The sequence below is a fragment of the Lipomyces doorenjongii genome (assembly GCF_038497915.1).
Source record: "Lipomyces doorenjongii strain NRRL Y-27504 unplaced genomic scaffold V1508scaffold_13, whole genome shotgun sequence".
Classification (NCBI taxonomy): Eukaryota; Fungi; Ascomycota; class Lipomycetes; order Lipomycetales; family Lipomycetaceae; genus Lipomyces; species Lipomyces doorenjongii.
In genome coordinates, this window is record NW_027118080.1 from 94,526 (window position 1) to 118,859 (window position 24,334).

At 46.1% G+C, this 24,334-nt stretch overlaps 10 protein-coding genes across 10 annotated transcripts; 7 read left to right on the plus strand and 3 right to left on the minus strand.

Moving 5' to 3' along the window:
• Nucleotides 1–279: 279 nt before the first annotated feature.
• V1508DRAFT_438244 (2Fe-2S ferredoxin-type domain-containing protein) lies at nucleotides 280–1,407 on the plus strand. Its single transcript, XM_066942169.1, has 4 exons — nucleotides 280–612; nucleotides 676–782; nucleotides 842–971; nucleotides 1,031–1,407. Exons 1-4 carry the CDS (start codon nucleotides 365–367, stop codon nucleotides 1,137–1,139), a joined length of 594 nt encoding a protein of 197 aa, XP_066797031.1. The 5' UTR covers nucleotides 280–364; the 3' UTR covers nucleotides 1,140–1,407.
• On the minus strand, nucleotides 1,174–2,655 carry V1508DRAFT_383491 (Rrp15p-domain-containing protein). The gene is made up of 4 exons (XM_066937741.1): nucleotides 2,324–2,655; nucleotides 1,952–2,257; nucleotides 1,588–1,896; nucleotides 1,174–1,530 (listed from the first exon to the last, which is right to left on the minus strand). The coding sequence occupies exons 1-4, from the start codon at nucleotides 2,514–2,516 to the stop codon at nucleotides 1,466–1,468; spliced, it is 873 nt and encodes a 290-aa protein (XP_066797032.1). The 5' UTR covers nucleotides 2,517–2,655; the 3' UTR covers nucleotides 1,174–1,465.
• Nucleotides 2,473–4,660, plus strand: V1508DRAFT_438246 (mitochondrial carrier domain-containing protein). The gene is made up of 2 exons (XM_066942170.1): nucleotides 2,473–3,546; nucleotides 3,612–4,660. Exons 1-2 carry the CDS (start codon nucleotides 2,811–2,813, stop codon nucleotides 4,319–4,321), a joined length of 1,446 nt encoding a protein of 481 aa, XP_066797033.1. The 5' UTR covers nucleotides 2,473–2,810; the 3' UTR covers nucleotides 4,322–4,660.
• A 471-nt stretch (nucleotides 4,661–5,131) lies between these two features.
• On the plus strand, nucleotides 5,132–6,510 carry V1508DRAFT_351816 (nucleotide-diphospho-sugar transferase; the record flags this gene model as incomplete). Its single annotated transcript, XM_066936830.1, has 8 exons — nucleotides 5,132–5,217; nucleotides 5,274–5,385; nucleotides 5,437–5,482; nucleotides 5,536–5,653; nucleotides 5,704–5,814; nucleotides 5,870–6,182; nucleotides 6,236–6,330; nucleotides 6,387–6,510. 8 exons carry the CDS (start codon nucleotides 5,132–5,134, stop codon nucleotides 6,508–6,510), a joined length of 1,005 nt encoding a protein of 334 aa, XP_066797034.1.
• A 43-nt stretch (nucleotides 6,511–6,553) lies between these two features.
• On the minus strand, nucleotides 6,554–7,497 carry V1508DRAFT_47015 (uncharacterized protein). The gene has a single exon (XM_066942927.1). It carries the CDS (start codon nucleotides 7,322–7,324, stop codon nucleotides 6,785–6,787), a length of 540 nt encoding a protein of 179 aa, XP_066797035.1. The 5' UTR covers nucleotides 7,325–7,497; the 3' UTR covers nucleotides 6,554–6,784.
• Nucleotide 7,498: 1 nt separating this feature from the next.
• On the plus strand, nucleotides 7,499–13,319 carry V1508DRAFT_46922 (Mus7/MMS22 family-domain-containing protein). The gene is made up of 7 exons (XM_066942925.1): nucleotides 7,499–7,774; nucleotides 7,820–7,870; nucleotides 7,928–8,116; nucleotides 8,170–12,421; nucleotides 12,473–12,723; nucleotides 12,778–12,933; nucleotides 12,988–13,319. The coding sequence occupies exons 1-7, from the start codon at nucleotides 7,655–7,657 to the stop codon at nucleotides 13,123–13,125; spliced, it is 5,157 nt and encodes a 1,718-aa protein (XP_066797036.1). The 5' UTR covers nucleotides 7,499–7,654; the 3' UTR covers nucleotides 13,126–13,319.
• A 194-nt stretch (nucleotides 13,320–13,513) lies between these two features.
• V1508DRAFT_444637 (dynein associated protein-domain-containing protein) lies at nucleotides 13,514–17,045 on the plus strand (the record flags this gene model as incomplete). The annotated part of the gene is made up of 7 exons (XM_066942404.1): nucleotides 13,514–14,339; nucleotides 14,390–14,507; nucleotides 14,555–14,750; nucleotides 14,798–15,553; nucleotides 15,605–15,818; nucleotides 15,870–16,309; nucleotides 16,361–17,045. The coding sequence occupies 7 exons, from the start codon at nucleotides 13,514–13,516 to the stop codon at nucleotides 16,688–16,690; spliced, it is 2,880 nt and encodes a 959-aa protein (XP_066797037.1). The 3' UTR covers nucleotides 16,691–17,045.
• A 454-nt stretch (nucleotides 17,046–17,499) lies between these two features.
• V1508DRAFT_396270 (uncharacterized protein) lies at nucleotides 17,500–17,738 on the plus strand (the record flags this gene model as incomplete). The annotated part of the gene is made up of 2 exons (XM_066938091.1): nucleotides 17,500–17,650; nucleotides 17,680–17,738. 2 exons carry the CDS (start codon nucleotides 17,500–17,502, stop codon nucleotides 17,736–17,738), a joined length of 210 nt encoding a protein of 69 aa, XP_066797038.1.
• Nucleotides 17,739–19,096: 1,358 nt separating this feature from the next.
• On the minus strand, nucleotides 19,097–20,937 carry V1508DRAFT_351625 (major facilitator superfamily domain-containing protein; the record flags this gene model as incomplete). The annotated part of the gene is made up of 3 exons (XM_066936822.1): nucleotides 19,097–19,889; nucleotides 19,941–20,500; nucleotides 20,551–20,937. The coding sequence occupies 3 exons, from the start codon at nucleotides 20,935–20,937 to the stop codon at nucleotides 19,097–19,099; spliced, it is 1,740 nt and encodes a 579-aa protein (XP_066797039.1).
• Nucleotides 20,938–21,376: 439 nt separating this feature from the next.
• On the plus strand, nucleotides 21,377–22,988 carry V1508DRAFT_46931 (uncharacterized protein). The gene is made up of 2 exons (XM_066942926.1): nucleotides 21,377–22,004; nucleotides 22,058–22,988. The coding sequence occupies exons 1-2, from the start codon at nucleotides 21,877–21,879 to the stop codon at nucleotides 22,839–22,841; spliced, it is 912 nt and encodes a 303-aa protein (XP_066797040.1). The 5' UTR covers nucleotides 21,377–21,876; the 3' UTR covers nucleotides 22,842–22,988.
• The last annotated feature ends 1,346 nt before the right edge of the window (nucleotides 22,989–24,334 follow it).

A 24,334-nucleotide genomic window follows, 5' to 3' on the forward strand; every position in this document is an offset into this window, starting at 1 on the left:
GCGACACAGTTATGCAGCTGTATAGCCTACCCCTGAAACCAATGCGATAAGTCATGCGCACATATCTAATGCTTCGGTGCCGAGATATTAACCACTAGATCGTGACTTAATAATTGAATATTAACTGTTCGGAGTTTGTCTCATGGTTGGACATCTACTGTAGCTTTAAGAATTGGGAGATATACACAAGATGCAAGATTAATGCGCCGCAAAGTTCACGTGGGTAGTACACATACGTCGTGCAGACCCGACATCGCCGAAGTCGCACACCCGCTGACAGAAAAAATTTAGACTCACCACTCGTTACATTTCTTTGTAAGATAGCCTTGCGGTTTTCAGGGCAGAATACTATAGATAATTTTATATGCCTCGAATTGTTGGATTCCAATTTCTTAAACCGCTGATTGCCGGTTCAATATACCCTGCAACGGCAACTCGCTGCGCTTCTACTTATCGCAGACGATATCTCGAGGCCATACAGTCGCCCAGCATGTCCTTCTTGCCTTGTATGATTCCGACATGTTGTATACCAACGTCCGCGTCATGCCGGTTATTTTCAAGAACTGTTGTGAGACGTCATGGTCATATTCACGACCCGAAACCTGGCGAAGAGTATGTCTTCATATACTGTCTGTCTGTCTGTCGGCGGGAAGGACTACTGACTTGTGATCAAAGGATACATGTGACATTTATTACTCGAGAAGGCGACCAGGTTCATATAGATGCTGCAGAGGGCGATAACTTATTGGATATTGCACAAGCGCAGGATTTGGATATGGAAGGTATATCCAAATTTCTAGATCTGATATACTGAAAGTAGAATGGAGCTAACGGATCATAGGAGCATGTGGTGGTTCTTGCGCGTGCTCGACTTGCCACGTAATTGTCGACCCAGAATTTTACGATTTAATACCAGAGCCTGATGATGACGAGAATGATATGTTGGATCTCGCGTTCGGACTAACAGAAACGTGGGTGCACTTTGTATTTACATATTCTGCGTGGAAACCCGTCTAATATATTCTTCCAGCTCTCGTCTTGGATGTCAGGTGAAACTTACTAAAGAACTTGACGGTCTACGAGTTGCATTGCCTCAGATGACTCGTAATTTACAAGCAAAAGATTTCGAGAAACGATGAGCGACTACGATAATGACTGAGATTAAAGTAGAAAGAGATAGTCTACAGCTGCGAGCATACGCATTATTATGATCTTTTGCGCAATCTTGTTTCATATCATGGGACCATATAGACTTCAGCAAATGTTCGCTTAGGATTCGACTTGGGGTTATTTTTGGTGGATCAATACTCATTTTCATCTTGTATATAACATCTCAAGAATATATTGTACAAATAGCGTAAATTATTTGACATTCAAGTCTAATAAATCGAAACCTTTCAAGACTAATAGATGGAAACTTTGATAGCACAAACCCCTAAATTCCTGATTTAATCTACTTCATCAATTAGACTGCAAGGGCATCCGTGGCCTTCTTCTGCGCCTCGATAACGGTATTAAACAATTTGACCACTACAATTCCGCGTTAGCTATGCACTGTGCAAATTCGACGATAATGTTCATTCTTACCTCCCCTCTTAGCTGTTTTCTTCAGCATTCTTTCGCGCTCTGTATTCTTTTGCACGGCATCAGGATTTGGTGTCCCTCCTTCACTAGTTCCAGTAATCACGTCTTTAATACGCTCCTTATCGAGCAATTGTTTCTTCTCCAGTCGTAGTTCTCGTCGCGCTTTTGCTTCCAACTTAGACTCTTCGATCGCTTTTGCTGCTTGCTTAGAACGCACCAAAACAGGATCTTTCCGATCATGCGCCTTAAGATGAGATGACAAAATAGCCGTCATGGCAGAGGAGAAAGCCTCTGGGTCAGTTCTCTTCCTCTCTGTATGAATTGTTAGATGAGTGCACGCAAAAAATTGCAAGAGAGATGACTTTACGTTTTGTCCGCTTCTCGTTGGCGGCGGCGTTTATGTTCTCAATTTCTTCATCGTCATCAGGTTCCGACTCGGCCTCATCATCACCTTCAGCGTCGTCATCATCTTCTTCTTGGACCTCCGCCTCTTCTTCGTCGCTATCATCAGAAACTTCCTCTTCGTCATTAGTGTCGCTCCAAGGACCGTCTCCGTCTGCGGAGTTATCTTCGTTTATGTCTTGTTCCTCTCCCCGTGAGATGCCTTCCACATCAAATTTGTGGTGAACGCTCCCTTCGTTGTCAGAGCGCTTATCGAATGATTCGGCGTATTCTTTCTCCATTGTAAGCTCCAGTCCATATTTAATACACAAGATAAGCACCGGGGCATATTACTTACCGTAGTTACTGCTAGCACCTTTTTCGACTAACTTCCGCTTTTTGTTTGAATATGAGCCCTTCTCCTTCGGATGTATGTTTTTGCTCGATCTGCCCTGGCTAGAGACTGTCTTAGAGTTTGACTCTTTTTGATTCGCTACTACAACAGGATAAGCTTTTCGCTTCTTTCGGTCCAGCCTAGTTGATCCGGGCATTGTCGATGTCTGTTGTTGGAACGTATTTCGGATAAGGCTGGTAGTTAAAAAAGGTCGCGACGAATTATTGTGAGAAAAGTTTCTTAAGGAAGTGGTCGGAAGTGCCCAGGTCAGAACTCCCAACGGCCTTAGCAGTAATGCTTCTGGGCCTTCAAGTTTCTTGCAAAACCGACGACTAAAACTATTTCGGTATTGCAGCCACTCTTTTGAGTCAAAAGCTGGCTCGAGACAGTTTTTTTCATTGGAAAGCAGCGTGATTATTTGATCGATAATTGTGCGACAGGTCTGGTTGCAATGGCAACTAGCACAGGACCAATGAACCCATTGCGACCATACTATCAACGACCAGAACTCGTGTTTCACAATGGTGTGCCCGATCTCGCGATCACGAAAGCTGGAAATGGAACGTCAAGCAGTACGTCAGGCTTTGGTAGTGGCGGGCTTTTGGGTCTGAGCTCTTCGCAAGCCGATTCTATCCTTGCCGATCTCGACTATGCTGATTACTTCGAACTTCCAAATACAAGTGAATTAGTTCGCGGTCTCACGAATGCCATGTTGACGCGATATTCATCGACTTTCTTAGCACAGCCTTTTGAAGTTGCCAAAATGGTACTCCAGTGCGGGAAGTATGAGCGACCTCGAACACGCATAGGGAGTTCACCTTCGCCGGGTCCAGACTTGATTTCTACACAGAAAAGGGGCCGCAGAGGTCGGATCGACGATATTGACACGTTTGAAATTGATAATATCGACGACGAAGATGGTGAAGTTCAATATTTTTCGACTCCAGGCGAGTCATCGTCACGGCAAACTGCGAAGCATAAGCGCGTAGGAAGCGTATCGTCTTCTGGATCCGCAGAGTCATCAAGTCATGGGAGCACCTCCAAAAGAAGTAATATCGGACGCGGCATCCATCGAAAAATGTCAGAACCAGTAGCAGAGATATATCGGATCGGACCGCATCGACCCTACATACTAGGAGCAATGGGAGCGCTGTGGACGAAAGATGGTCCTTGGGGAGTATGGAGAGGTAAGCCGTGGTTGTGTTTAATCATATCTTTTGGGTTTGTCTGACATTTGCTCTTCGATATCTAGGAACTAATGTCACGTTCGTTCAAAACATCATGTTCACAACCCTTGAGTCATGGCTATCAGCATTTTTTTCAGCAGTATTTAGTCTACCCGATCCGTCATCATTAGAGATTGCGGATAGCAGCCACCCTATAATATCTCTCATTGCGTCTGTCACAGCAACCACATTGACCGCCCTAGTATTGTCGCCTCTCGATATTGTTCGCACAAAGCTAATCTTAACGCCGTCCGATGCACAACCTCGATCTATTGTAGCATCTCTTCAATGCCTTCCAACTCTCACTTGCCCCTCAAATCTTGTCCTTCCAACGGCATTATTGGCCGCCGTTCCTCGAGTTATCTCGCGGGGATCGCCTTATTTCCTCCGAACCAGATGGGGAATCGAACCGTACACGTCCCCTATGCTATTCAGCATTTTGTCACTAGCCTCCTCCGCCACGGAATTATTCGTCAGACTTCCTCTGGAAACACTTTTACGACGAGGCCAGCTTGCATATGTTGGCGTCCAAAGAGCAATGGTTCCAGTTGGCCCATACAACGGAATGCTCGGAACGATATGGGATATAATTTCAAGCGAAGATAACGGCGACTCTGGTCTCGAAGGTTTATGGCGCGGCTGGCGAGTGGGAATGCTAGGAATTTTTGGAACCTGGGGTTTTGGCGGACTGAGATCTCGAACGCTGGCTTATAATGGCCGAGAGGAGCGGTTTTAAGGACCGCGTTGAGGACCTAGTAGTGGCATAATCCAAATCACGGTTATTTAATACTCAGACATTCGCTGTAATTATTTACAATTTATGGGATTTAGCATATTTGGAATCGAGATTGGCTTACGGTGTTGATAGTCTTTCTGTGATGACGTTGCCTTTGAATTCGCGTACATATTAATGATTCTCTCAACTTACCTATAAATTTCGTCACGAATTTGCATCATTTTATTACTGATATTATTGCCATCACTGCTGCGAAAGCATATGATCCGCCGAAACTTTGCATTTCTAGTTATCATCCCGAAGAAACGTAGGTAAGACAGAAAGCTGATGTCGTACCTCGTAGGGAAATATGTAAAAGGTACCTCACGTGCATGTTGGCTCTTAGTCAGGGCTCGCATGCCTCTACCGCACTCTACCAACCCAGACAATCGCTCTCCACTCTATTATTGGCATATAGTCTGTCACACACCAACTACAAAAGCTCTGGCACACTATACCTTTAAACGCTTCGACTGTGTTAGATATAGGTCAAGTGACAATATTTAGCTACATCGTGACGGAGTTTGTGGCGTAGTGGCTGCCTGATGCTCGACCGGTAACATGGCTCTTGGTGATACGTTTTCAGAGCGGGAACAGGATCTAGACAGTCCATTTCTAAAATACAAACGACAGAGGCAAAAACCAAACAGGGTGAAGATTTTGGTGGTCATAGTGACCCTGATATTCTTTGGCATGAGCATTCTTTTGTGGTCCACAACTCCTGCGAAGGTGAAAAAGGCAGACGAAGCCAAATTGCAGAGAAAAGTCAGCATGGAGCCATTACATCGGAGACAGCGAAAAATCCACTGTGATCCCGATCCACTGCGCCAAAACGCGACACTGATGATGCTTGTGCGGTACGATTCTATTTGGCGGAGCGAGTTCCGAGGTATAGATGCTGATGAAGCAACAGAAACTTCGAGATTGACGATGCTCTTAGCAGCATGCGACAAATTGAGGACAGGTTTAATCGACGGTATCGTTATCCGTGGACGTTCTTGAATGACGAAGAGTTTACGCAAGAGGTATTCATGACTGTGGAAACATGATATTGCATGGGCTTACGATACCTGCAGTTCATACAACTGACGAGTGGAATGGCATCTGGAGATACCGAATACGGTGCGTCCTAACTGACCGTTTTTTCGAGATCCATTTAACTGACTACGTGTCAGGTCTCGTCCCAAAGGAAGAGTGGTCATGGCCAGATCATATCGACCGGCAGAAATCTCGCGCCAGTATGCAAAAGATGGAAGACGATGAAGTTATTTATGGTGGGTCGTTGACATACAGGTATGTCGTATTATTCCTCAATATGTGCTATCTTTCTGACACGTGTTCAGGCATATGTGCAGATATAACTCGGGCTTCTTCTTCAATCACCCCTTGTTACTGAAATATGATTGGTATTGGCGTGTGGAGCCCAGTATTGAATTCTACTGCGATATGCATTAGTAAGCATCTCCTCGTTCTGAAATAATCTGTCTCGATACTAACTATTTTGGGAAGTGATCCGTTCAAGTTCATGAAAGATAATAACAAGGCATATTCCTTCGTGATCGCAATACCGGAATATCCTACGACAATCCCTACTCTATGGGACGCTACGCAGCGATTTGCGGAGAGATATCCAAAGTACATAGCCAAAGACAATGCCATTGATTTTATCGTTGACGATCAAAAAGGGATTAAGGGGCCCTATAACTTTTGTCACTTTTGGAGTAACTTCGAAATTGCAGACTTGAACTTTTGGAGAAGTGAGGCATACACAAAGTATTTTCAATGGCTGGATGAAGAGGGTGGATTTTATTACGAGCGATGGGTAGGTTGCCAAACTGTCACCGTGGTTGTTGAGTCTGCTAACGCTCACAATAGGGAGACGCGCCAGTGCATTCCATTGCGGCTTCATTACTTCTGTCCAAAGAGAGAATACACCACTTCGCTGATATTGGATACAAGCACACCCCATGGTATGTTGCAGCGAAAGTAGTAACTATTGATTTTCCCTGCTGACAGCTACTTCTAGGTTGCGCTGCCCAACAGATGACGAGTCCTATTTTTCAGGCAGATGTCTGTGCAACCGACACGAAAACTTTGATGAACATGTATATAGTTGCCTTCCTAAATGGTTCCAGATTGCTGGTAAGTAAAATTAAGTAATAGGTGACCTTGTGCAAGATATTGATTAGTGTATAGGACGTGCTCTTGGGTCACAGCCATATCGTCCGCATCTTTATTAAATGGGCTAGATTTTTTGTGTCTTTCGATTGCTTTCTGGGACCTGTTTGAACATTTGGATGGAGTTGTACATATCCTTTGACATTCTTGGAGTCAAAAAGTTTGCATGCAAGACAAGCTCTCTCTACTAAATATAACTCAAAGGTCAACTAAGGGGTCGTAACTGGAGACTCTGAACAAAAATCCTTAGTTATCCTCCGCGTTTTTGACATAGAAAAATGTCCGCTCCATATGTTGCCTTATAGATGCCTTGTCTCTCACAGTTTGCAAGAGCACGTTTTCCTCGACTTGCACATCTTCCCATTTCAATTCCGGCCAATCTTCACCAATCCTATTGAGCGGCTCCACTCCTTCTGTATCGACATCTTGTACATGATCTACAAACACAAGCTGCCGCTGCAAATCCGAGAGCATCTTCCCCTCCTCCTCGTCATCTTTAGGGAATTGGAGTCCCGACCGCCGCAGTAGGTCTCGCAATGACTGCGGATTTATATCTTCATGACGATTTTCAGGTGTTGATTCAGGCAGCAACGATTGTATAGCCCATGTTGGTTTTGATAGAAGGGAATCCAAGTCCGCATTTGTCTCGATCCTCTTGGTTCGAATTGCTGGCGTTAATGTGGACGAATTTCGACGCGATTGTTCATCTCGGCGAATACGCCTACACCACGTCGCACTGGTATGTTCTGCAATTCCAAATCGTGGACATAGTAAGCGAATTCTCATTCCTTGTGGTTGATGTTCAGAGTAACTCTATAATTGCCGAGATATTCACTTAAATTCAGGAAAGGATGACAGTCGCGGCACTGACAAAAGCGTGAGATACGGAGCGTATTCAATGTGTCACAAAAAAGTGTGAAGTCCTTCCGATCACCACCAAATCGTCCGCTACGGCTGCGGCTCAGACCTGGGACGCGTTGTGAACGTGTACCAACTAAACAACGCGCTTCTATTCAAAATTGTCAATCTATATTGGCATTTAGAAATAGTCCGCATTGACAGCTATAAAACTTGTTTGTTTTAGCCAAAGGCGGATGAGGCTGACTGCCTGTATTTATGCCTCAGTCCCAAGGATACGTGTCTGACTCTGAAGACAGTGGCAGCTTCAGTCTGTCAGAGTTTCTGGAGGTTGACAGGGATGAGCTTGAATTCCTCCCTTTTGTGCCTATCTCTACGGTAAGTGGGAAAGATATAATAACTGTACCGGCTGATTTAGTATAGAATTCTAAGCAGCGATACAACCAGACTTCACAGGTACCGACTTTGGATGCTGTACGTATCTGGCAAGGCAAAGGGTTTACGCTGAGCTAACATTTTTTTCGGACAAAGGATAAGGTGTTAGATGCATCTCAGTCACAAGTCGAAGTTGAACAAGTCATTCCGGGTGCGGAGCAGGTTCCCATTAGTCAAGAAAGAAGCATTGGCGATGAGGAAGCCGGACTGCTGCTGCTGCCCGATCCCCTAGGGCACGATCGTGATGGATCTATTCCAGGGGTGAAAGCGGTGGCTTTATTAAGAGTATGCAAACATTTGGTTTGGAAACTTGAGCATACTGACTGATAGACATGTAGGATCCACTTCGCGACAATCCGGAGTCGGGACCGTCAACCCCACCGCTTGCTGGTTTCATGCATTACTCATTATTTACATCTCCTCTCTCGAGCCCTCTTTCCGAATTATCATCACCCCCAGACTTGAACGATCTATTGGCAGATTTTCTAAACGATGATCGCGAAGTTACGTCGCCAACAATGGCTGCAGGCAGCGACGCCGTGCTGCAAGAGACGAAAAGAACACCGGAGCTTCCTGGGGCCCCGGTTATTGACTGGGAACAGGAGAATATTGATCCTAGCCAATACCACACACGTGAAACTCATCATTTCTTCCGGAAACGAACAGCGCGACAAATTAATCCGTACCTGTTTGATCGGCAGATGTATGAGATTGCTTTGAAAAGACGTGGAATCAAACCTATACGCATTGCAGTCGAAAAGCGGATGAGCACCGAGAATAATTCTGATGACTCTCAATTTACGCCCCCTTCTGACTCTCTTTCAAGCCAGTCTGCCAGTAGAGTTTTGACCCAAGAGTCAAGGATTACGGAGGACAGCCTTGTGCAACCATTGCCAACGGATGGTCTCATGTCGAGACAGTTATCATCTCACAACAGTCAGCGTATATCTAACTCGGAGACCACACACAGGCGACACCTAGGGGAACAACCTCTCAGGAGGTCTAGGAATGGGCATTTAAATAACCCCGGAGACATATATGATTTCCCGACGTCGCCACCTCGGTGCACAGAGTCACGACATGATATGCGTCGGAGAGCGGCGCCGACATATTCTCGCAGGAGGCAGTCGCCAACTCAGCCTACACAGTGGCAACGAGCAAGTGAGGGCACTGGTGGAGTCACTTCTGATCTTGCCCAGCAGTCTCTCTCTTCTCAGACGCGTGTTATTCCTTCGCGAAACGGTTCGCGTCATAGCGAGGATCGTATTACGAATTCTGTTGTTGAAGAATTGCAATCGATTGACCACTCACGAAGTCTGTCACGAGGGGAACGACAACCCACTGGTGCTTTATCCATTGCGTCTAACTCTGACACTGCTAGCGAGAGTGTAAGCGAATCAGACTCCGATAGTGAGGACTGCTCTTCCGAGCTTGAGTTGGAGAAACTGAAAAGGCGCGTCAGAGGTGTCTTACCGCCATCATTCTTGACGTTGGACAATAGCCTTCGACACGAACGGGAGAAAGTTTCCAGTCGGCAACGGTCTACGCAGTTCGCAGAGCCGAGGAAAGGCGTTGCTAGACGAAAGATTGGAACATCACGACTAGGTGAGGAGACACGGAATGAGTTTCTTGGAGATCCTGAGTCAGATTCGGATGTGTCTGTAATACGAAGCCAAACTGTTTTACATTTTAAGCAGCAACAACAATCACTTTCATCTCAACAAGGCCATAGTTATCTTATAAGTGACAGTGATTCAGATATGGAAGTCGACACTCGAATTGATCGAATGATTTCGCGAGAAACTAGAGCCCGTCGCACTACGCCTTCTTCAATCGCGAGTCATAGGCCAAGAAAATGGGAATCTCAGAAGGACGGAAATCTTCGTCAGACTCGATTAGATAGTAGAGGCAAAATGAAGAAACGCAGGCTGCACAAGTCGTCAAAGGATAGACAGGCCTGGTCCGGAAGCAAATTACCAAAGATAGGCATTCTCGACGCCTACATGACAGAGAAAAATGTGCAGAGTCTTGTTCCACAATTTCTTAAGGTCGCTGTGCGGGAAGCTGCAAGACGTGAAGGATTTGGTCGAGATTTTCCGTCACGAAAATCTTTCTACTTCGACGATGACGAGGACAACGAGAATGTATCAGAGGTGCTGCAGCAATGGAGGGAAGGCACACATGAAGCATTTGAGACGTCATCCTTGTCGTTCGCTAGACCTTGTCCAGTCGCAGATCCGACTCCTACAGTAAGCGGCGAAGCTCCTCCAGAAGCAATTCAACGGACCAGGCGACGATTACCGACTGGTGTCATTGCAGTTGTTCCACCTCCACGGGGGGTAGTCCAAGTAATGCCCCCAGCTTCCGTTACTCAACGAAACAGACTGTTGGAATACGTTGAAGTCGAAAGCGGTGAATACGTAGTCAGACGAAAGCCTGTGAAAATTGATCATCTTTTTGAGAGTAGGCGTCAAATGCCAGAAGCAGTTTTACAGAGGCACAACAGACTCAATGGATCAATCGGACAGGTGATAGATAGTGACTCGATCAAAGCATCGCGTCCTGCTCGCCAATCGACTAGAAAGTCTCGCAAAGAGGTCTTTATGCACCCTCGTCAGTATATTAGGCCGGAACCAACACCATCATTCAAGCATATACCAGAGGGTGACTGCAAACGAGATGCCAGGACAGACCTTGAACATAGTCCACACCAATTCGGGACGAAAGCGCTACCATACGTACGTCAGACACCAACAGTAAGGCTTATCCAACCTCAAGCTGAAGATTCACAAGTTATTAGCGAGTTCAGCTTTCCACTTTTAAATTTCTCTGTGACATTTGATGTCATTCCTCTGCGGCACGACACGCGATTCCGGCCGTCCACTTTCATCGGCAGAGGTGCTCTCGATGCGGCCCTTCATACCCCACCAGCAGTTGAAGATAAGGGGGGCGCTAATATGTCAATCTTTCATTTTGAAGAACGTGAAGTGACATTTTTATGGAAGGAAGTTAATTCACAAATACTGGAAGAGCTTGATACAGGGTTCGGTATCTTGCTCGATTGGGCGTTAAGCGAGCAACACAATGCGGACCGGGTCAACGAAGAACGAAGAGATCAGTCATATGAATTCTGTGTCTTTCTCTCCAACTATATTAGAAATTCTCTGACTCGCGAAAGCTATGAAAATATCATGATATTTGCAGCCGCACTAAAGAGGCTTAGTATCCGAGTTGCCGAGCTTTTTACTCAGTTCCATGGCCGCATCACTAGCTTCTCAAAGTTGTCTTTCTACATGCTAGGATTCCAGTTGCTCTATATTTATGAAATATCCTCGATGTTGCAGGATCACATTGCCGATTATTCACATCTGGCGCTGGATCGGGAATTTATGACCATCGGACGACTTCTTATCCAAGTCTTGCTAAAGTATGGCATCGACGATTTATATCAATTTTTGAGGACATATCGAAATCGGGTTGGTCTTCAAATTGGCAGAGAGTCGTGCTTTATGGAGATTTGGGTTATGGCGATTCATGTATTTGATCGTGCAAGCAGGCTAGCGGCATCAACTATATCGAGTTTTTGGGAGAGTTTGTACGAAGTCATAGATTACAATGCACTTTCGAAGACAGTTAGTATCGACAAATTTGAGCAGGTGTGGTACGCGACATTTAGCATGTGTCCTCTGTATCAGTTTGACTCACAAGGGGTGTCCGACATTGGTAAGCATAAGGCCTATTGGAATGCCGTGGACACTATGATGGAGAGGCTCCTGAGCACGCCAGCGCAGTACGCTAAAAGTCGCGAGTTTGGATCGTACTGCCGTGCGTGCTTCTCTCGATGTTTGACTCTAACCCTGACTTGGAAGTGGCCCGGGACGAAGTCGTTAGCTATGAAAATGTATCGGTTCTTTGCACAGAGAAAGTTAGAAAACTTGGAGAGCGATATAGGTACTGGATTTCCCGACTTCTTGCAGGATCACAATAACATGCTCGAATTATCTACATCGGATACAGTGTTCCACATTTTCCTGAAGTATTTAGCCAAGCTAATTCGGGACACGAGCGAAAAACCTGACGCACGAAAGATTCTTCCTGGGATGATTGGTCTCGTCACTCCATTGAATGGCCGAATTTATCCGCGAACGGCGGAGCTTAGGCTGACTGACCTGGAAGCGTTGGAGAACAATTACAGCTTGCTACTGACTTTGTTTTGGGCGGCACCGCCAGAACTGCGACCTCCAATTGGTCACCTTCGAGACGTTATTATTTTGGGTCAGTCTCATTCTCAAGCACGAATTCTGAGTGTCAAATCTTGGTATTATCTTACACGACTTGAGCTACGGAGGAACAGCGACCTTCTAGAATCTGGCGAATGGTATCAAGATCTCCTCAAGTACAGTCTTGACGATTATATGCAGCTTGAAAAAGTCATCAGTGGTATATCTCATGATGAAATTATGCGTCGGAGAGCAAACTTGAAAGGCTATGAGAGTCTCTTGAAAGACTCGCTCAAGTATGTCAGGATGATCATCTGCGCGCCGAATTTGATTCAGAGTCCAGATCAAGCAGTTCAAATTTTGCAGCATTGTATGTTTGACCCGTGCGGTTCAGCTAACAGAAGTGTACTGATTCATGTAGCTCGTCTTGGTGATGTTTTGAACAACGGCCTATGTCTGCCGGAAAAGGTCATGCTGGAGGCCATACAGATTATTCACGACTTTGTCGACCTCTCGAAGCGTATCCTTAAAGGCACTAGAGATCTATTTACTCCTATTGTACAGCAGTCCGATAGTCAAGACAGTCTTTATGGTGATGACAGTTTGGTACAGCATTTGGTAGATGATGAAAATCGCAAATGGACACAGGAGAATAGAGAACTTCTTGCTAAGGTATGTCATTAATAAGGTCATGCCACGCGATGTAGGTCACTGACTATCGACGAGGCACTCGTGGACACTATCTTCAATCCTCTGTATCAGTTATTGTCTAACTTCATTGGAGTCACTGAAGAGGATGAGCGGGTTTCAGATGAGCTTGTTGTGAAAGCAATCGAAACATGGGCATTACTAGCAGAGTTTTTGATTTCCGCGAGGGCCAAGGTAAGTTTTCATGTCAAAATTATGAGCTCCAGCAGATTCTGACAACATGGCTAGGATTGGAACTACTTCCTCGAAGGTCGCGGGGCATGGAAATGGTTTGCTGAAACGCGTAGAAAAGCGAGATACGAAGATTTTTGGCTCTCTCAGGTGAAAATTTTACAATTAAATCTCGAAAATGAATCGACATGGTGAAATTGTAAATATTCTGCATAATATTGTATTCTTAGTGTATTTCTATTGTTTGCATGCATATGGTATTGTCCTGCTGTGCATAGTTTCGCTTGTATATAGATTGTGATTGACTGGCGTGGTGTAATGAACTGTAACTGTATAACACTCTGTCTTGGGAGTTAGGGCTGGGTGGTTCGCGGCACGCGTCGAAGTCGGACGAACAACAAATTAAATCTCGTGAACAGTGATTAAAAAAGTGCGTTTTTGCGAGTCGCACGGCCCAAGGTACCAGTCACGGTTGGAACGATGTCTATGCCAGATCAAATCATGCTGTAACTGTGTGCAATATTATATAAACACGGACCTACCGGGAAAGACAGCACTAAATATATATAGTCAAAGGAGCGTAATGTCGACGAACCGAGATATCGAGGACCTGCAGTCTAAGCTGCGAATCCTCGAGCGCAAACGCGCTGAGGACCGAGACAGACTTCTCGATCTAGAACGGCTTAAGCAAGAGCGGGAGAAGCTAGAACGGATTATCGCGAGGCTGGAAGCGAAGATTAAGCCTATGTTTGACACGCAGCAGGAATTGCGGACACGTGTGCGGGAATTAGAGGCGGAAAAGCATGAGATTGAGCAAGTTTTGAAAGAGCGTACCGAGCAGTTTGAGATTATTACGCTGGATAGGGAGGTTGCTGAGGAGCAGGAGGAGAGGTTGCGGGATGAACTAAGTAGTGTGAAAGCACAGCTTGAGGAAGCGCTGTTGGAAGCGGAAATACTGAAGGAGGAGAACGCGGATTTTAAGAGAGGATCTGGAATGAGAGAGCGAGATTCCAATGTGTTCATACATCTTGAGGAACAGAACGAGAGGCTTAAAGAGGCATTGATTAAGCTTAGGGATCAAACAGCAGCAGACGAAGCGGAGTCAAGAGCTGAGATCAAACGACTACAAAGAGATATAGAAATATATACACAACTGCAGAGCAAGTATGAGATGGCTATTACGCAGCTTCGGCAAACGGAAGAAATAGCAGATAATTTAAGACAGCAGTTGGATATAGCTTTTGGAGCTGATCAGATTCTTGACGAGTTAACTGTCAAAAATCTGGCTTTGAGTGAGCAGATCGAGGAGATGAGAATTACAATACAGGACTTGGAGACACTGAAAGAGATCAATGACGAAATTGAAGCGAATCATCTCGAGGCAGCGAAACAAATGCGTGAAGAAATTGGTATGACTTCGAATCAAATCGCAGGGTTATATACCAGCTAATGACGATAGATTACCGAGAAATTTTATTACGAGAACAAGCTGGACGGATGTCTCAATTTGAGGATACAACTGCCGATTACGAATATACAGTAGGGCGATTTCGCGACCTCGTGGCGTCGTTGCAGAGGTAATTTGTCTCTAATTTGTAATAAGCCACAGTCTAACGCTTTTCAGTGACTTGGACCAGTTGCGAACAGAAAAGTCCATGAGTGAGGCCGAATCTGCTGAGATTAGTCGCAGGACCCGCGAAATGTATGACCTCAACCAGAAGTTGCAAGCTTCGGCCCTGAAGACTCAGGTTAAGACGATTGATCTAGAGTTACGGAAACTCGAGGCACAGGAAGCTGTGGAGCATCTATCTATTGTTAGAGTATGATCTGCGAACGAATGTCACAAGCTTCAACTAATGTAGTTTAGACATATATCCCGAATTCATTAGCTACAATGAGAGAAGCAATCAAGGCACTGCTAACATTCCGGCGGATCAGCTTCAAATCAAACCTCGTTGTTTCAGTTTTGCGAGATAATATACAATCTGCGTCAGAGATCGTGACTCTCGCTATCGGTACAGAGATCTGCGATAAACTCATATGCATATTGGCTCTATGCTCGCGATTTGAAACCGCCATAACTGTATGTGATGTTTCCGAATTTGAGAATTACGGCCTGTTGTTGGAGGATATTGGCCCGGTTGAAGAGTTATTGGATAAAGCGATCAACAGTCTCCGCAACTACGAACTCAATGAGAATGAGTTGTTGAGTAGTTTACAGGAGAGTCTTGGAGTTCTTGAGGACTTAGGGGCTGCAAAACTGGAAGTGCGTACCGGCGAGATGCGGACGCAGGAATGTTGTGTGCAATTACTCTGCATTCAGAGCTATGTCGACAGTGCAATTATCATTGCTCAATGTATTCTCACGACTGTGGTCGGAGAACTCGGTGGAGATTCGGAAAATTGTAAGAGAATGACATATGAAGCAGACTTGGCACATACTTTCCAGAGTCAGGGAGAGGCACTTGTTTTACAAGCCAAGAGTGTCAAAGCTCTCACGAGTAAAGCGCAAGCGATTATGGAAGAATGGAAATGTTCTTTGCGAGCACCGACAGATGACATCGAGAGGATATTGTCAGCTATCTGTGCACGTTCTAGTTCGTCTTGTGCGTATCTCCGCAATGTACGTTACTTTTATGTAGCGTAAATAATTTCGTTTTCTCACAACACATAGGTCTATTTCAGTATCACATTAGCGTTGAGCAAGGACGTCGAATCATACAAGCAGATCGGCTATGGCCAGATCCAAGAGATCATGTTGAAAGAAGCGGAGAATGCTGCCGACGCTGGAACATTTTTTGCATCCGTTACGGCCACGGTCAAGCGTATGATGACCAGTATGCGTGATTTGGTCGCGAAGATAACTGGGCCCAATGGCAGCTCAATATGTAAATCGTACACCGCTAACTTGTAATTTTGTTTCGCTAACGATTTGATAGATGAGAAAGCACGCTCGCCTTGGCTTGTTAAGGTAGAACAACTCAGAGAACAGGACGCTGTCAACAAAGATGCGCGGATAAAGGTAGTTCAATTAAATGAGGACATAAAACAACTTGTAACGCAGATTCGCCTCAAAGATAAGCAACTTGAGGAGTCCGCGATTAAGATCAACGTTCTTGACTCTAGGTATCAGAAAAGCATGTATCGATTGGAGCGCTTCGGTGAGATTGAGAGGGAGATGACGGAAAGAGTCGCAAGCGAAAATTTGCTCGAATCTACAGTGCAGTCCTTGCGCAGGGAAATGAAGGACCTGGAACATGAGGCAGATGAGCTCAGGAAGGTGGCTGCAGTGAATGAATCTGCAACCAAGGATCTGAAGAAGCTAGAAGGTCAGGTACAGGAAAACAGTTTGGAAGAAGTTGACAGTCTGAACAAACAGGTAGGCGATCTGGAATTGGGATTGCGAAAGCTGACTAACAAGCATGGACAGATTGCGGCTCTGCAAGCGACGGTAAGATATTTACAAAACCAAGCAGGCAAACCTACCAACTCGTCCTGGACCGACATGGCTGCAGCATTTCTCAAGACCAAGATCGATGGAAGGGATAGAAAGCCAGCTGTACTTGGAAACACGGCTGCGAACAAGGTGTTTGACAAGTTGATCGATCTTGCACTTACGTCAGACCTGGTGTTTGTAGAACGTGACTGCCAAAAGGGATGGAAGCCTCTGCGCGACCAGGCGCGGTATATCGCGGCCACACAGATGGAGCAGTATCGGAATTTGGCAGGTTACGCGCGAACCGTCTCGCTAACTTCGTGACAAAGCGGGGAAGCAATGACGCCGGGGGAAGGTCTGAAATAGACTTGTGCGGCTGACATCTGACCCAAAAGCCGCTTCGAGTAAGTTATCGCGTCAACATGCTCTGCTTAGAAAGCAGTAGCGGTGAAGGAGAGCGTTGATTACTACCTGCGATCGTACAATGACAGATTCATTATAAGCATGTAAGAGTGGGCAAGATGGTGTCATATGAGGTAAATACACAGTGGGATGGGGTTTAGACGGCGTAATTTTTCGATTCCAAGGTTCACTAGTAGCCCTGAGAGGCCATTAAAGATTTGTTAAAGATTAGGTGACCGAAGCGACTGTCCCAGGGCATGTCGATTGCGACTCACGTGCAGGGCTGATTAGTACAAGCAATCGCGTGCGAGATTGTTCGGGAATGACTTCGTTGTAGCAAAACTATGGAGAGGCAGCGGGAGTCGTCCCGGTAAATGCACGAAAGCAAGCAATATTATCCACAGAAAATAGTGAGTTTCGTCACGCATGATGAGAGCTAGTTCAACTCCAACGATGACACAAATTACCAGTGACTCGAGGACGGTGAGACTCTACTGAAGGGGAAGGGCCTAGGTCAAGGTCTCATGGTGTCTGACTTTTTCTGTGCTTGTCATGGCGCGATCCGATTTGGAGATGATGAAGCACGAGTAATCATGCTTCCATGAACGAATCGGCAGGGCTGGTGGAGCAATATGGTTGAACAGCTGCAGAAAGCCATCCCATTGTTTGAAAAGCAGGATCCAAATTGTATGGGACTCTTCATATTTGACCAATCCTCAAATCATCAGGCAATGTCTCCTGATGGTCTCCTTGCGCACAAGCTGAACCTCGGCGACATGAAGCCTGAACGCACTCGACCTGGCTGGTATATTGGCCCTTCTGGAGAGGTTATGATTCAACCTATGGTACATAGTGAGACTCATGCGAACGAATCAAAAAGAGGTATGAAGAAGGGTCTAAAATCAAATTAGAGGAAAGGGGGCCTCTGGAGGAAGGGTACGCAAGTGTTGTGGGAATGAGCTTCATGTAGACAGTAACTGCTGTGCAGTTCATATCGTGGCACATCAGCCTGATTTGAAAGTTGTCACGGCGTCGGGGCATTTGTTCTCGCTGTACCCCCAAGTTCCACTGTGAATGCAAATTCATAGAGCGAGGCGAGGAAAGGATGGAGTTATCACCGAGGCTACGAAGGCAAGGCTGCGGTCTTTGCCGAGAAAAAGTACAAATCACATCGACGGCTGCCAGAATATTTGGAATTGGAGTGAGTTTAATTTCGCATGCTATATAGTTATATAATTGTTTTTTGTGATTTTCTTGTAAGTTATTTAATGGACATTCATGAGGCAACTACCACATTCCTCTTTGGGACTAGCATATGTAGAAGTCGGTACCCGGGGGGTTTGCCCTTCGAGATAGTGTGCTTGACGTTCGCCAAGCAGTTCCTTAAGGATCCATGAGTCGTTGAGCTGCCTTTTGAAGCGGACCTTCCACGGACAGTCACAGACAATGCTCCTTGCGTCTTTATGACGGGTGAGGGCGTTTAGACTCGTAAAATCCCCTTGGTCATTGGAAGACTTCTAGAGATAATGGCCACTGGCACATTTGCCCCAGATGCAGCAATGTCTGATCTTTGTCTTTCACGACGCCATTCTTCACGGCAAGTGACTTATTGCATACACGTTCACAAATTACCTGGCTGATCGACCGACTCAAACACGATGGCGACATATAAGGTATGTGTAGTTGACGCGGGAGTACGAATATCTACTTGTGTTAGTCCCAAAGAGGAATAACTAGTGGTCCAATGAGCCCTCACTTAACGTGCGGCTCTACACCGGCCGACGACATTGCGCTTATCCGAAATAATCTTATAGTGATCGAACAAGGTTAAATTATTTTGTGCGGCGTTGGGAACTGTCACAAGACTGGCAAATTGTGATTGATCAATAGATAGCTGAAGGTCTTTACTTGACGGCTGACCGATCAACAAATGGCGAGAGGACCTCGCGTAACGCAACAGTAGTCAACACCTCGGCTAGAGTCCGCTTTAAACTTCTGAATACGAGGACCTGCAACCAGCAGAGTGAAATTGAAGGAGGCTGGCATGACGCAAGGCCCCAGAATTAGATTCTCGTACGTTCTCTCTCGGCCGAGTTTGACGTGACGACTAAAATTGCTTTTAATGACAGTTGGCAATCTACAGGACACCAATTTTGAGTTGTCATCTGCGATAGTCCCTTTGGTATTTACTGATAACAGCAGGGTGTGGATAGAGGTGCCTTAAGTATCAATATTTGGATCCTACGGGTATGGCACAACCGATTGTCTAAATCATAATACATATCTGTACATGCGTCATTCAGCATCTATGACCAGGACAGTCAACGCCTACTTCTCATCCACATATCTCTTTCCATTCCCCAGTACCATTCTAAGCCCCCCACCATACCTGTAAAACGAAAATGGAATAACGACCATCACGAGACTAATAAACGCCAGCAACCACGACGCCCACTGTAGCCCCAACCGATCATACATCTGCGTTGTGAAGAGCGGGAACGCAGCGCCGCCGGCTGAACGCGTGAATACCTTGGCGGCTAATGCCGATGCCGCGCATTTTTCGTATGAGTCGATAATGTAGTTGTTCACGGAGAAGTAGATCAGGACCATGCCGTATCCAAATGCGAGGCCAGCAGAGGCCGGACCAACCCAGATTATGTGCTTGAAAGATGTTGCGCCCAGGATGAAGAGTGAGATGGGGACGAACGGGGCACCGATCATGGCGCCAATAAGGCGGTCTTCCGGGGTGGGCTTTCTGCGAGCGTAGATTTTGCGGTAGTATTTCTCGATGATGGGAGTAGTGATTAGACTGAAGCCTGCACCGATGAGGATGGGAATGAACATTAAGCCGATGATTGCGTCGTTGTAGTTGTACAACTTGCCGAATATGACCGGATAGGCGAAGAAGAATGCATAGAGAAGCGCATAAATGAGAAAGATGTAGCTGTTCATGAGGTCGAGTATTGGCTCCGTGAGAATCAGATAGACCGGTCGAATTAAAACTGATCGGACTATCTCCGCAAACGACTGCTTAAGGTGTTCCTGCTCGGTCATAATGTTGGGATTGCCCGTCTCCTTTCGCAATTTCTTAGCCAGTCGTTTCAATAGTACAGGCGTGTACCTACAACAGATTAGCGCTAAATAGTAGCTGAACCGCTCAATGGTGACTCACGTCTCGGGAATAGCAGAAATCAATATCCACATGACGCCAGCAAACGCCATGTTCACCCAGAAAATCAAATCCAACCGCCTGCCATATATGTGAATGAATCCAGAAATTAACGGCCCAAATACGGGACCACAATAAGGTGCAGCTGCAAAGTATGCAATCGCGTTTCCTCGGTGCTCAATATCCCAAATGTCAGCTATCGTTCCGCCAGCTAAGACGAGACCGGAGGACGAAAAGATACCACATAGGAATCGGCTCACGAGAAGGCCGCCAATGTTAGGGGCAAGAGCACACGGGATGTTGAAGATAGTGTATAACAAAAGGGAAATGAAGTATATGGGCCGACGTCCATACTGTTCTGAAAGAGGCGACCAGGCAAGTGGACCCACAGCGAAACCGGCGACCATTATGGAACAAGTAAGAATTGCGACTTCGAGACTCACGTCGTAACGATCTTCTATCAGAGCGAGACCGCCGGTAACGCACGATGATCCGAATGCGACTGCAATGACGAGCACAGACACTAGCACCGTCACTGTCCATTTTCTCCAAGTGGGCCAGTTCTGGATCATATTAGAAACATCGTACGCCATTATGTGCATGGGCAACTTACCATGGGATTCTCTGGATCGTCAATCATAAAGGTGACATATTCAATCTCCTGCTGTTTCGCCCCAAAAGTCGTCTCCGCCACAGATGTGGCATTCCGTAACGACCGCATTGTGGCGACAGGAACCAACCCTGTTTCAGTCTCGATATTGTACTCCTGCGGAAATACAGCCTGTTCCTCATTCTCGGTCGAAAATGGGAAGTTCACGTCTATCGAAGGAAGGCGTGAAAGCCGCTGTTGCAGTGACTGCACTGTTTCGACTGGGGCTAGTTCAGTGAGAGCACTTGTCGCCGACGGCTTTGAATCGAGATGCAACTCAGAAGCCTGCTTCTCCAAATCGACAGACGAACTGGCCGATAATGAAGACGGAGAAGACGACGACTCCGCCATAGTAGACGATTGTGAATTACTTCTTGACTGCACCATGGTGACCGCGATAGCTAATCAAGCGAGAAGGAGAATGATGGAATAATGATGGGCAGACACAACAAAACAAGATCGCTTTATATATTCAGTGGACTATACATAGACTCCCCATCGGCGTGTTCAGACACTTCAACGTCGCCCTCCACTGCTCTTTCGAAATGGAGCGTCTTATCATACCGAAGTATGCCGGCCCCGCGATAAGCGACAATTTGCTACCAATCGGAATAGACGACTGGCTGTAGACCAACAAATACAAGATTTCGCGGACACCCTTCGCGGCGCCGCGTTAAACGCCATAGCCGGTTGGTGTCTAGCTTGGCTCTTCCCCAGGGAAAACCCCTCAAACCGTGCCTGACGTCAACGATGTTAAAGAGCGCATGCAAGTGCGGCTGTAATAATGTAATGATAATAAGTTAGTGGACATTATTTCTGATAGTTATAGTTTTTTAAGCAAGGCGGCGCCGCACGTTGACGTCACGCTGCAGCCGCACTCTTGTTTCGTCTGTTCGCGGTTCTGACGCATTGGCGTTTCTTCCTCCGCCGTCGCACCAAAAATAAGCATAGCCTAATCGCCGGCGCTAACGATAACGCCAATTCGACTGGGTTGCGGGACAGTAGTTCTTGAATGTTGCGACCAATACCAAAGGCGCCGGTTGGAAGATTCGTTCGATCGACTCTTCTTCGACGTCATCCTGCAGAGTCTGGACATGTTGCTTTCCCGAAAACCGCCGGCACCCTCGCGAACAAGGCGGACCTGGGACAATAGAGCACATTTGCCGCCACTGTGGCGTCGAGGGTGTGGTGGCCTAGAGGACTTCTGTGGCGCTTGCTCCGCTGGTGGGCCTGCTATCGTCGAGCTTTCTATTTTATCTACCAACGCGTCCTCCTTGGCCATGCCTCATCATGCACACAATGCAGTCTTACGCTCTTCATCTTGATGGCTTACCAATTGCTGCAGCTGTCTCTCACTCTGCGCATCTGACCAAATTCAGCATTCGCAAGCGTGTGGGCAAGGCTTGTGATGCGTGTCGGTATGCACCTATGTTGAACGAGCGAGATCCGCAGTGTTGCTGACATCTCATAGAATCAAAAAGTCCAAGTGCGGCGGCCACAATCCATGCTCTCGCTGCCTCGCCGACAACAAAATCTGCGTTTTTACCGAACGCAAACGCTCGAGTGATAGACTTTACTCTCGGTCGTATGTTGAGCTTCTCGAGAGCCGGAACACATTGCTCCAGCAGGGTATCGAGGTGCTCGTTCAACGTATCAGTCGGGGCGAGAGCGTCGCCTTTCTACTGGACGACAACGGCAATATCAATATCAATAAGATACTCGACGAGTTATCTGTCAAGTCCGTCATGACCGATGCGTTTGCCGGTCTGAAGCGATTGTCTCGCTCTATTACCAATGCTTCTAGTACTGACGACGATGACGGCCATGAGAGTGATGACGACGACTATGCTAAGCCGGAGGCTGATCATGCAACGAAGCGCCGACGCGAGTCTGAAGACGAGCCGGTGGAGCTCTCTGAGCTGCGGCCTATGCCCTTGAAATTCGAACAGTACTCGTCCGACAATGTCCCGCCCATCCCTGAATCTGATTTCGACGATTTAATTTTTTGTCCGACATCCATCAACTCATCGTACTCTGCTTTAGACGAGATATCCGTCACGGCATCGCCAGCAATGGCATCGTCATTCTATAAGTCTCCAAGTCCCGACTTGGCCAATCTGACATCCCATTCGGTCTCGATGGCTAAGTATACTTTGAATCTACTGCATCCGCTACCTACTTTCGATCCGCCAGTCAAAACGCCGACTTGCACGTCAATCGACGGCTGGTTAACGTCTTGTATGCTTGAATTATGATATTCGGTATCCCCAGTCAAGCACACTCGCGCATGTTCAGAATGTCGCAAACGACTTGGCTGTAATTTGCATAAATTTGTTTATTTAGGCATTAGGCGTTGAATTTATTTCTGTTGTCATGTAGTAATTTAGGATCTGCCAAGCAAAAATCTCCGTTTGGGGTGGAAGCATTTTGTGTATGGTGCGCGTTCAAAATTTAATTGCTGAGTTTCCAATTGCCCAATGTTTTACTGTTTTATAATTATTGCAGGAAATTCTCTGACGCTTCCATATATTGCCTCTTTTACAAAATCATGAATTCTGGAAATAACCTTTTGTCCAAGGTAAATCGAACTATTGAATATGTAAGGGACGCTTCCAACATTCTCTGTCTGGTGGTGCGGAATAATTTCTGCCGACTGTCTTTCACATCGCGACTGTGCACTTGGTTTTTACCGCTGGTGCCACTTCTTCGTGAAACTTCTGATCAGTCGACATAAAACTTCACGGCAGTTGCCGTCCCAAACACTTCGGGCGCCACTAAAGGGCTGAGTTAATGATGCGATGAGGGGGAGCTCAATGCTTCCGGTATTTTGTACATATCGAAGCAAGAATATAGCGAGTTATTTAAATTCAAGAATAATTTAATATATTCGCAAACTTGAAATGCAGTAGACCGATGTAGTGAATAAGATCTTCGCGGGCCACCTACACGTTGGCTTCAGGATTAACTTTTGGAATATCATGAAGTGCCATTTGTTCTCCCGGACAGCGCTCCTCTTTAGCTCTAGCACTCCTGTGCTGCGACCTGGAGTTCCCACGTCTGTGAAAAGATAAGACTTGGACAGTCGAATGTGCGGAGCGTGGAATCTTGTTGAGATCGCGCGGCCCTTCTCCGAGAAACTTAAGCATGGTGCTTGCGTCGATAGTTTGCCAACTTGGCTTGTGCAGCATCCAGTTTAGTCCCGAAATTGTACCTGTTCCTACAACAAGATTTTATTACGTCAACAGAATCATACATAGTCCCTTGAAAATGTAAATAATCTCATAGCTTCTTTATCCTAAATCGTTTGCACCAATTGTTATTTGATAAAAATAAAAATTGAGGGACCTCTACCACGAAGAAAATTGCGTGTACGAGGGTCCTTAACTATGGGACAACCGAATTATGAAACACAGGGTTTTAGGGTTTTCAAAGGGTAAGGGTTTAATTACCGGTTAGTGTATGTTGTTATAGAAGCTAGTTTGCGTTAGACACAGCAACGCGTAGCTGACGCGTTCAACGTCAACACACTTTCTCGATAACTACAATTGCACTAAATCCCACCAGTCAGTTAGAAAATATCAACGGGTCGAAGATCGAAGAGGTCACATAATGGAGAAGCGAATGCGAAGAAACGCGCTCGCTTTGAGTCATGCGAGAAGCAAGACAATCTTCATGAGAAAGGCGCACCTGAAACGACACGCGACGAAATAGAATTAGGAATTGAATCAGACTGCGAGATTGACGAACT